Source organism: Pseudopipra pipra, chromosome 1, assembly GCF_036250125.1.
Source record: "Pseudopipra pipra isolate bDixPip1 chromosome 1, bDixPip1.hap1, whole genome shotgun sequence".
NCBI lineage: Eukaryota > Metazoa > Chordata > Aves > Passeriformes > Pipridae > Pseudopipra > Pseudopipra pipra.
In genome coordinates, this window is record NC_087549.1 from 62,900,193 (window position 1) to 62,912,651 (window position 12,459).

At 39.7% G+C, this 12,459-nt stretch overlaps 1 protein-coding gene across 2 annotated transcripts in view; it reads right to left on the minus strand.

The window, feature by feature from the left end:
- The window catches only part of GABBR2 (gamma-aminobutyric acid type B receptor subunit 2), a 477,952-nt gene that overhangs the window by 16,863 nt on the left and 448,630 nt on the right, over window positions 1–12,459 (minus strand). For both annotated transcript variants that reach the window (XM_064659239.1, XM_064659230.1), the window contains 3 exons: window positions 11,320–11,544; window positions 3,387–3,569; window positions 1,620–1,749 (listed from right to left, as the gene is read on the minus strand). In XM_064659239.1, the coding sequence (XP_064515309.1) occupies window positions 1,620–1,749; window positions 3,387–3,569; window positions 11,320–11,544 (538 nt within the window). The remainder of the gene's footprint in view (window positions 1–1,619; window positions 1,750–3,386; window positions 3,570–11,319; window positions 11,545–12,459) is intronic.

The following is a 12,459-nucleotide window of genomic DNA, read 5'->3' on the forward strand; positions in this document are numbered from 1 at the left end:
GGCTCTGTACCTGCAGGTGATTTTAAATATGTACCCCACAGCAGAAATGTCGAAGTCAGGGAACTCTACTGTGGGAAAAACAAAAACACAGAAAATTTTGGATGGTGCTGTTTAAAGCAGCAGTTAGGCAGCAATGTCTTTTGTAGATATAGCCACAAGTAAGTGCAGGAAGGTTATATTTTATCCTTGATTTCTTTGCCAGCATCCTACTGCTAATGGAGTGTATCCTACTGTGGGAAGCATCCCATCCTAAATTTATACCCAGTGTATCTCTTGAGAATAATTTTTTGTTTCTCATACCCAAATTCAGATGGGCATTTGGCACAATGCAATGTATCTTTTCTGCTTGAAATATTATTCATGATTTATCATTTTTCCTGGAGCATCTGACATGAGAGGAACATTCTATGTGTTCCTTTCAAACACTTGGTAAAACTGCCTCATCCCACTCACTGATGTTAGTTCTTGCTCCTGATCTCAGCCCAATAATCACACGCCTCCAGCAGCTATTTACGTTTTCATTTTCCTCCTTTTCCCCCTTCTGTTTTTTATTTTTAAAAAAGGACACTGGAAACTCTTCCTTTTTTTTTCTTTTTTTTGCCACAAGTTACACAACCCAGTGTATATCCAGGCTAAAACAAAAGGCGCAAGAAAAAGTAACCTCATCCAACCAAAATTTCAATATACTTCAAAAACATATGTGAACTGTTTGCTGTTGTTCTAAAATTATTTTGCAACAACTATATTTACAGGAGTAGCTTCTGTTCCACTTAACCAAGCTTATGGTTTCACATCGATAGGAAGCCTGCAGTGTAACAAACATGCAAATCTACAACTTCCCAACACAGGGCAACTGGTTTCTCACATACTATAGTAATATTCAGCTGTACAAAGTTATTTGCCAGAAGCCACAAAGTTGATCCATTCTAGAGTTTGAAATGGAAGGTGGGTGTCCTGGCTTCCACTTTTATTGCACTATGCACCAGATCTTATTGCTTCCCAGAAGCGAAATGGCTTTAATGGAAGCAATTCTCTCGCATGTATTTCTTCAGGGAGCGATGCAAGAGACAACTTAGGAATATTACAGTTGTCATGAAATCCTTTTTTATCAGTTCCAAGGGAAGAATTTTCATACATGAGTGCCTTCAATTCTGCATTTAGAGTCCAAATCAGCACTGAAATATTTACATTCTTTTCTTTTATGTGCTTGATAGCAGTGTCCAAAAGCAGGATTTGAGCATCCTAGTGAAGCAAGCACATATTAAACTAGGCTTCCTACTGATGAAGGCTTAACTCTTGCAAGATCTGAAACATTCTGTGACTTTCCTCCCTCCACGCAGCACAGAAAACTTGACTTCTGAACACAAGTACTCTTTTAGAAGTTTCCCACTTTACCATATGTATTACAATAGCTGACATACATACATACATACCTACAGAAATAACTACTCAGTGGGTACCCTATTGTTTATTATGTGAATCTGCATACTCTCTATAATGCAACCAAAATATTTAAAGCTCTGTCTTTCCAAAGTCTGAGTGCTCTGGGACCAATCCAATGAGATTGCTGTTCAAAGTTTTGATGGGTTAAGCTACTAATGGATTTTACTAACTCTCACCTTTGCTGTCTGTGAAGTTCCGTATACTAAGAATATCATTAAGATCCTGATAGTGGTTCTGCTTAATGTATGTTGTTTTCTCAGGAGTGTCCTGAAGTTGCATTGTGACCTCTTCCAAGTCTTTGTCCAGCTGAAAAACAAAGAGAGTACAAATCCCTAAAAATTCAGAAGTAATTTCTTCAGGTATCTGCACTAACTGCATAGCTTTCCATAATTAGACTAGAGGGCAGGTGGTAATGCAATTACTACACTGTGCCAAATACAGCCGTCTTCTTATAGCGCTACTACACTACCTCTAAAAATCATGCTACAAGTAACAAATTGTGTTCAACTGTTGCACACAGCCGTATGAGAGGAATATGCTTTAGTAGTTAGCAGTTTAAGCAATTCAGAGCTACTGGTGAATGAGAAAGATATGAGATATGGGCATCTGAAAGCCCAGTCTACAAACCCCTCAACTCTTTATTTTTTATGTGTAAGATTGTGGCATACATAGCTATAACCACTTCATCCATCAAATTATCAAGCATACAGGAGAGTATAAGTCAGCTGTGACAAGGAAACTGTGATTTGGATCCACTGGTTCTAGGCATTTAGTCTATCCAAGCAAGGTCCAAATGAGATCAGCAGAGCCCTGTGTGCACTAATGTGGCTCAATTGCTCTGATCAGCCTTACCTGTGCTCACCATCATGAGCCTTGCAAGGCACAGGCTGAGATCTTGTGAGTTAGGAGGCTTAGTAGAAAAAACTATGGTAGGGTAAAGGAACAGAAATAGCCAGTAGGCAGATTATTCATTAAAAATTTCAAGGCTCTCACATGAAAGGGAGCTGGCAAAGCTGAACTAATTTTTCTTTAACAAGGCAGAGATAACTTTTCTTTTGGAGTCTTTGGTAGCCTGAGTAAAGTCCTTCTAGTTACCTACGCAGTTGTTGTTACTTAAGATCTGGACAAAGAAGTAACTGTTGCAACAAAATACCTTTTCTTCAAGGTATAAGAGTACTTTACAGATTGGGCAAGAACAGGTTAGGTCTGTTATCTTATCTCACAAATTGGACAGTCTTCAAGACTGATTTGTCATCGTTTCAGGTCTCCTGAGAAAGGATGTATATAATTATAAATGTACATCCTGTAGCTCTAATGGGATTCATGTACTCCACGTACTCAGCCTTTCCCTCAGTAGGTGGAGTTCCTCACTGAAGGAGCTTCATGGCCTTTGTGCCAAAAGGATCAGCTTACATGATCATAAAGGTCTTTTCTATCTTAAGAAAAGATGTAATTCTGTTTCATAGAAGATGTAAAAACCCATCTAGGAAGTTTTTGAGCAAACTCTCAGAGAGGTTGAGAAATAACAGCAACAGCAGTCTCTGAACTCAACCGTAAACAGGAACAAAGACTTAAGTGCCCCTGGGGCTGCAGGACTCTGTTACGCTTGCACATAAAGGTTACACTCCTAGAACTACTGCTTCTGTGGTGCTCAGCATGCCCATGTGAAACAGCAGGGTAATTGGCCTGTTACAAATAAATAGGGGATGTTTCTTCTTATTTTGCTGAGGTACATTTTCATTTTGTCACACCTGCTAAGTATTCGCTGTACTAATTAGCTATTCATATAAATCATCCCTTTCCTATTATTTTAGTGTTTTTCTGTGGGAAAAGCTATTTTTTTCTCTCTAAAAAGTAGTCAGCATTTAAGCAGATTTCAGAATTGCTACCAAAAAAAATAATAAAAGATAAAGTTCCTGGGCAGTATATGCAATAAACAATACCTCTGTAATTTTCATTCTCAAGCGGTGGTTCTCTGACTGCAATCCTTCTAGTCGAGATGTGCTGGCCTGATTGACGCTGGTGACTGATGTGGATGTTTTTGAATCTTCTTTCTTTTGATTTTGAGTGAACTGAAATCTTCTGTTCTGTGTGGCTGCATCTGGATTTGTTCGCAGTGTGATGAGCTGAAAGGTTGAAAAGCCTTAAGAAATCCTGTTTTATTTTTGCAGCTATTTATTTTGTATCTCAAAATACTGAGAGGCAAGCCAAGAGTTCCTTTTTGACTTTCAAGTACAAAACTCTGGAAAGTGAGCTCTGCTTGTCATAAGCAGTACTTGAGACAATTTCTGAATAACTTTATAGAAGAGGTTGAATGAAAATGATTATGAGAACGGAAGCATTAAAAAAATTTAGAAAAAATAATTCAAAATATATTTATCTGGATTTTAATTACATTGAAATAAATATATTGTACCATTCTATCAAATGTATTTTTCTCCTTCATTGATATCTTTTTACTTTCAGAGGATATATTCCTTCCCCAAGAAAAAAAACCAATCCACCAAGCCCTTCTCTTCTCAAGCACAGTTTCATCTGAAATTTCTCCTTTCCTACTGTTACAAGTTACACTCAGGCAGAGAGAGACATGAAGCAGGAGCATTAACAGAGAGAACTCATGGGAGATTGCACTCTGGAGATAACAGAAACTTAATTAGTTTTTAGCCACCAAAAATAAACCAAATCTGTTCAAACAAATTAAATAAGCCATTTAAAAAAAGGTTAACCTTAAACATATTTAATTTAAGCAAATATAAGTAAAATTTAACACTCAGTGACAATGTGAAAATATCACCTCGACATGAGGAGAGAAAGCTACTGCTGTTTGGCAAGGGGGAGAGAGATTCTCAGATTACTCTAGAGAATACAAAATTTATGTTAGTTGCCAAGCAGCATACATATACATTTGTATACAGACCAAGCTGAAGGAGCTCCCTGCCCTGAGAGCATAGGCATGGCATAATAAATCCAAAGCTGTCTGAAAAGAGGGAAGGGGCAATAATTTTTAAAGCATAGCCTAGACAGATTTTGTGGTATAGCTGCATTTTGGAATTGGTTCCTCTTATTTTTAAGAGCATTCTTAAAATTTTGCAGCTCTGGTGGCATGAAGTAAGGCCCAAACTTCTGATTGAGAGAGATCTGACTGGGCAGACACTGGAGCATCTGGTCCCTGGCATGTATCTACAGATCGAGTCTGCAGATTGGGATGATGCTTGCAGACAATAAATTTCCTTTTTACGGTGGTAAAATAGATGGAGAAGGCTTAGGTTCTCTGTGTCTCCTTCACCATAATCTTTACTGGTAAAACTTGCCTTCAGAAATCCCAGAACCCTAAAGCAATTGAACACAACAAGTTCAGGCAACCTGACAAGTTGCATCCCTGAGGACTAAGATGATGGTCAATGTCATTGTGAGGCCACTCTCAGTTACTTCTGGAAGATGATGTCAATTGGGAGAAGTTCTTGAGGACTGGTAGGAAGGAAATGTCACAGCTGTGTTCAGGAGAGTGAGAGGAGGATTCGAGGAAATGCCTTCTTCCCACCTTCACCTCAGTCCATCGAGGATGCTGCAGCAAATCCTCTTGGGAACCATTTCCAAACATATGAAGAGCAAGAAGGTGATTAGAAGCAGTCATTGTTGATTTATGAAGGAGAAATCCTGCCTGACCAGCCTGATATATAGCATTCTTCAGTGAGATATCTGGGCTGATAGATAAGGGGAGAGAATTACTTTTCTTGACTTAAGCAAAGATTTCAACACTGTGTCCCATACCATCCTCATAGTCAAACTGATAAAATAGTGACTGGGTAAGTGGCCACTGAAGTGGATTCAAAACGGGCTAAACTGACAGGCTCGGAGGATTGTGATAACCAGTCACCAGTGCTGTACCTCAGGACCACAGTAGGACCCATACTTTGTTAGTGACTCATCAGCGAGTTTGCAGATGATCCTTAAAGAGGAGGAAGCGGCGGCGTTGATACACCAGATGATTACACTGCAGTTCAGTGGGATGTCAAGAGACTGGAGATCTGGGCCAATAAGCTAGGCCCAGATCTGCCCCCGAAGCTAGGCAAAGGGGAATACTAAGTTCCACCCTTGAGGAGAAATAAATTCCAAGCACCCACCCAAACAACATGAGGGGTGTTTGGCTGGAAAGCAGCTTTTCAGTAAAAGCTCTGGAAATTGTGGTGGACAACAAGTATAACATGAGCCAACAGTACTCTGGGCCAATGGAAATGATCCTTCCTTTCTGCTCAGCCTGAGTGAGAGCACAGCTGGAGTGTTGTGTCCAGGTTTGGGCTCCCCAGAGCAAGAGAGGCAAAGGTATACTGAAGAAAGCCCAGAGAAGGGCTACAAAGATGCTGAGATTGGAGCCTTATGATACAAGTGGAGGCTGATGATTACTTAGCCTTGAGATGGAAGAGATTGGTGGGGGAATGACATTGTGTGTAACTGTACTACGGAAGAGAGTAAGGAGGATAGAACCAGACCTTTCTCAGTGGTGTGCAATGAAAGGAAGGGAGGCAGAAGTTGAAAAAACAGAAATTTCACCTAAACATCAGAAAAAACCTTTTCATACTGTGAACATGGTCAAATGCTTATATAGATGCTCAGAGGGGTTGGAAAGTGTTCATCTCTGGAGATAACCAAGACCCAATTGCTCAATTGCAATTACTCTGGGTATCCTACTGTAGCTGAGCCTTCCTTGAACCCCTGCATCTTCACTTCCACCTTCTTTATTTCTAATTAGGCTGGTTGTAATGACTGGTGTGCCTAAATCCCACACCAAAAACTACATGAGAATGAAGTTAAAGGTGAAGAATGGTAATAACAAGGCTTATTAACTTAGCAGGTAGAAGCATTACAATATAAAAATTCTGCAATTTGTTGTGGTCTAAGTTCAAACTGAGTATAAGATTGAATCCTCTTCACCTGGAAGTTTATAGCTGAAAACTGGATGATTTGCAACAAGGACATATGATGCAATAAATTTATTCACATGGTGAGGATTGTCCATGGGCAATGTTGTTGGCTTACACTGCACAAAGAATGAGGTTAAATGAGCATTTTTCTTTTTCCCTTTTTTTTTTTTTTTTTTTTGTTCTTCAGGCCATAAAATCAGTGAAACTTATATCTTGCTGTCTTACATCTGTGCAGTTTCAATTTCAACCAAGGGTCAATTGTGAATAGACAAAAATTGCTACCAACACTGAAAATTAATGTTTTAATCCGTAGAACTGATTTTGCCTTGCTGCTCTACAGGAAACTGGATCAGAATTAATGTGGTAATGCCATTGCATCTAACAATGGTATGTGCTCAGTGGGTGACTACAAGTGAACACAATGTTCTCTCTCAAAAAAGATAGAGTAGAAAAAATAAAAGGACATGGAAGTTTGATAAACATGGATAAACGTGGGACAATTACTTCATTAATATTAGGCTTTCTTCTTTTAAAGAAGTGAAGATTATGCTGAAAAATACTATAGACATGTCGGTCCTTAAAAAGATAATCAGATGTAGCAGTTAACTTCTAACAGGAAATATATGCATAACATGTTTCAATTCTGAAGGTCACTTCTACAAGATATCCTTGAACCCAGAAATCAATAATAGGTCTAAAAATGTTTGGACATTTTTTTATTGGATAACAAGAATGTCTACAATTACTGTCAGTAGGATGCAGTCTAATGTTATCAACATTTGTACCTTTAAATGGAGAGAGTGATGAGCATTTGTTCCCTGATCTGTCTTACTCTGCTATGGGATTTTCTTCATGGTTTTTTTCTGAGGCACTTGGTACCGAATGAAATGGCAGTGAATGAAGTGGACATTTAACTGGAGAAGTATAGCAATTGCCATGTTAGATGTAAATAAGATTAGTAGAGCTGAGAAGAAGGAAGGGGAAAATGTCATGTTTCATTCCCTAATGTGTCTACATTGTTGAATAGTTGCCTATTCAGATTCATAAAAGGACTGTGGGGCAAAATTGAATTTCAGCACTGTTGACCCAGGGGACTGCTGAAGATTAGTTAAAAGGAATACACTTTACTTGGTATAGCAGAGAAGTAGTAGCACTCACCTGGCTCAAAACCACATTATTGCTTGTATCTGTCTGGTCAGTTTAATAAATGAAAAAGTGCAGTCTTTCAAGTCTTCATTATCATCTCCTGTGCTTGACAAGCCACAGGCTTTAGCAATCTTCCTATGTCACCAAAATTGTACTAATTTAGGACATACTTGTTAAGGGGAGCGATTTGGTGCCTGTCTCACACTAACATCTCACCTAGATGTGCAAACTGGGTGGTGTCAGATACAATCTTTTGTGGGGTCCAGAAGGGCTATTGTGAAACCTGTGCTGAAGCAGGTTGCAGGAGAGGGCGCTTGCCAGCCATCCTGCTGTGACTGTGGCACAGCACAGAGAGAAGAGACACAGGACAAAGTATACGAGTGTAAGAATAAGAACTCTCCAGCTGTGGAAGCACTCCATGGGCATTGGAAGTGCTGCATTCCAGCCCTTGCTTCAACATTTTTTTTTTGTGTCTTATCCAACGACGAATTTTGTTGCAAAAATGCTAAGCATTTGAAAACCTGAGAATACATGGAAAGAGGTTAAGTACTTCACACTAGATGGCTATGTTTCATATTTGTATTTTGAGGAAAAAAGAACTGAGAGAAAAAATAAGGGTAGGGAAATTGGGGTTTAAAAGAAGATCAGACGAAGGGGTTAAAAAAGGAAACAGAAAAGTAATTTCAGAGCCTGTGACAATGTAAGAGAAGGATGGGCAAAGGAACATGAAAGCAAAAGGGCAAAGAGCTTGGACAGCATTAATGCTTCTCTTTGAAGAGAGTTCTGACATTCTATGGAGGTATTTTTGGCATCAGAGTTTTAATATGCTGTACTGGTTTGAACCAGGTTTTCCCTCTGAAGCTAAGAAAGTGGTAACCCCCAGGGGGTGGTGATACCTGAGATTCAAACCAATCTGCGCTCCTGCAAAATAAAAACATACCACAAGCAAACGGAAGAGAAGTAGTTGTAGTTTGGTTGTTGAAGTGGTAGCCATGTTGTAAGACCACGAGGAGAGAGCAGGAGCCCCCCTGGGGGGGCTCCAGCCTCCCAGCCCCTTGGCTGGGGCTGCAGGGACCTGGAACAGTGTTAAACTGGGCCAGGTGTCTGTAGCTGAAAGGTTGAGAGTTTTCTCTCCACCGTGGGCAGCGGCCGGAGTAGCGGCAGCCAGCACTGACCGGAGGAAAAGCGGTGGCACAGAGCCAAAAGATAAGAGAGCAGCAAACAAACATGCAGCAAAGCAGACAGAACTTCTGCAAGCTGAGAGAGAAAGAACAGAAGCAGAGAGCAGAACTAAGTTCTACAGAGAGAAAGTTCGGGGGTAAGAACTGCAAAACTGCCCTAAACTTTCTTTGAGATCCCTCCAAAATGGAGGGGGTGGACTCTTACTGATTAGAAGTCCTAAATGGAGTAAAGGAGCTAAGAAGCTCGGTTGTCCTGAGAGCTCAGCCAGGACGGTGTGTAGGAGGTTGACCTTGGGGCCCTCCCTTGCTGCAAGCTACAAAGAAGCTCACAGCCATCTTGAAGCAGAGCACAGAAACTCTGCAAGGGGCTTGAGTCCCCTGAAGATACCAGACCGTCACGAAGACCCCTTGTGCTTCGTGGTATGACCGTGGTGGAACGACCTTTGTCTGGGGTGAACGTAGCCCACGGAAGACCCCTTTGCCTGCGTCGAGGGGCCGAGAGGGGCTTGGAGGCCTCCCTCGTGTGCTGGCAGAGATCCAGCTCCAACTGCTGCATGGAAGACACAGAGAACCTGCTGCCTTAGAAGATACTGCTGCTCAGAGACTAGAGGGATCTTTCTTTCTTCCCTCCTGGACTTTTATTTGGAGGGGAGAAGAGATCTGATCCATTGTAAATACTTACGTCATGGTAGAGATAGTTGAGATCGTGTGTATAATGTATTATAATATTTATGTGTACAGTCATTGTAATATATATTCCCTTTCCCCCATTCTGAGTCTCGTGCTTTGTCTTGAAAAAAAATCATCCCACATTAGGCTGAGATGTGGGAGGGGGCTTAGACTAGGGAATTAGATTTTTTGGAGTTCTCAAACCATGACATATGCATTTTCATACAGCTTACGCACTTAAATCTTGCAGAATTTTGAAGTACACTCTATTATGTTTGTGAACGTTCCCTTAATTTAGAATGAAGTTATGATTCTTCCCTAAGATCCAGAATAAAAATATGACTAGGCATGTCTATGTATGGCTTTTTAATATTTGAGAAGGGAATTGCAGAACTCGTAAAGCCATCCTATTTAGTCAGTCCTGGAGGATGAATTATTTCGCTTTTTTTCAGATCAGAAATCAGCTTCTATTGCTAGTCTATGCCTCTAATTTCCTTCATAGGGTACACTTCTATATGAATTTATTATTTTTTTATTTTACACACATAGTTCTTGCCCCCCTCAGTAGATGGGATGCCACTTAGCACCAGAATCTACTGACTACAATTTGCTCAATACATTGATTGAACATTGTCCAGTAAATGTAAACTTTTTATCAATACTCATTTGAAAAACCTAAAAACAGATCTGAGAGGTGAAAGGACCTACATTTTGGCTCTTGCCTTGCAAACATTTTGGACATCCAACTGCATATACGTCTGATTTGGGATGATAAGCTACATTTATGCAAGTCACTTAAAATTAATACAATTGCACATTTTACTTCAAAATATCAAATACATTCCCTAGCACTTGAGGCTTTGCTAGAGTAAGCTTACGTAAAAACCAGTTTTCCCTTCATTCAAGATCTGTCATATTCACATCTAAAGCTTAACTCTGCAAGGAAAATGGTCAAGTTCCAGTGCTCTGTGGGTAAGGGTCTTCTCAGTTCTTCTGACAAGGTGCAATGAAAGCACCCTTAGAGCCCAAAAGAGCAAAAAGAAATGAAAACATATGCCTTCCAGTCTGTGCCTCACTTAGTCCATTAATATACACATTAAAAAATATAAGTTCAGCACTTGCAGTATACATACAGATTTCCTCTTAAGTACTGAAAAAGCCTATTGTAGCACCATACTTGAATACTTAGAGATTTCAACACAGTTAACCTTACATAGTGCCAGTGAACTAAAATGATCTTATTGTTTTGTAGGTATAGAAACAGAGATCTTGATTATCTTGCTTAGGATATGTAAGAATCATAGAATATCCTGGGAAGGGCCACACAAAGATCATTGAAGTCCAGCTTCTGGCCCTGCACAGGACCACCTCAAGAGTCACACCGTGCGCCTGTTCAAATGCTTCTTGCACTCTGTCAAGCTTGGTGCTGTGACCACTTCCCTGGGGGGCCTGTTCCAGTGCCCAACTACCCTCTAGCTGAAGAACCTTTCCTAATATCCAACCTAAAACTCTCCTGAGACAGCTTCATGCCATTCCTTTGAGTCCTATTGCTGGTCACCAGAGAGAAGAGAGAAGAAACATGGCGGAGTAGATAACAGGACCCGGTCCTCCTGAATCTCCACTTATAATTCTTTCCAAAAAGTTCCTGGAAGTTGGAAATAGAGACTATTCCATTGAAACTACAGAAAACAATGTTTGTTTCCCCAGTCACGGTATCAGTAAAAATATGGGCATTAGAAACTCATGTATTCACACTCCTGTAACTTTGCATATCCATTAGCTCCAAAATCTCATGAAGCTTTGTTTTTCCCTCAGGGTCCAGAAACAAGAGTTTATAGATGGGCTTGATTAAGAATTCACACACATCCCCTCCACTTGGAAATAAACATTTATATATAAAATTGTGATTACAAAACAGAAGAAAAAAATCCAGATCCATGCAAAACATATTCACTTACCTTAGGTACAAACACAAGGCAGAGAGTAATGGTGCTGCAGAATATTATGACTAAAGCAACAATGCAGAACTGCACATTGGGTTGGTCTCGGGTAAGGAATGAAACAGCAGCACCAATGATGCACATTATCCCCACGTTGTATACACTCATTCCGATGTACTTGCTGTCATTCAAAGCAGGAATGCTGACATTTCGTGTCTCCCAGGCTAGGAAACACCCAAATAACTGAAATGTTAAAAGAGAGAGAAAAGATGGTAATTATAAGAGGAACTGGCTGTCATCCAGAAAAAGCATTAATTTAAAACAGGTATGTTTTTTAACTTAACAAATGCAGGTGCTATTACAATACAGAGGTATACACCTACCTTTTATTCAGTATCTAATTACATATGTGATCTGTTTTGCTCACTAGGATAGATTCCTGCTCTCCCTCTCATGAGAGAAATGGGAAACTTTGAATTAGTCATTATGGGAAAAAATTACTCTAAATGCTATGGCTATCTTTATTTTGTACTTTTAGTAATTTTTAAAGACAGTTCTTCCTCTTTCTTTTCAAGGATTCCAATAAAGATGTAAAGTGCACTGTTCTTTTAGCTATTTTTAACAGCTGTTCTCAATATACACTTATCAATCCAGTCATTCATTATATGATTATCACCTACATTAATAAGCAGCAGTGCCAAGATGTGTCCCTATGGGACATAAATAAGCAACATAGAAAGTGTCACCCCAGTTGTTCAGATTGCAATTATAATGTCTTTTATTATAGTGGGAGTTGGTAATGGCCTTTCAATTGCAGTTGTCTAATGATTTCTGGCATAAAACATTCTTGTGGCAATTTTTTGTTTGCTTTTTTCTTTGGTGTATTTTTAAGTTTTAGCCCTTTTGTTATTTGCAATATGCTTTTGCAGTTCAGCAGGGGAAAGTCTTTAGTGGAAGGAAACCATCTTCATCCCTTGAAATTTAATTAGATTTTTCTACAACATGAACTGCTGCAAACAATTATTTTCTTTCTCTTGCATTTCTCAGAGAAGTTCTGGCAATGCAGTAAAACCCTAAACAAACTCAAGATGTTGTAAATCGGTAACCCAGCCTGCAGTCTAGGCAAAGGAATACACTCTTGTAGGAGTGAATGGTGCC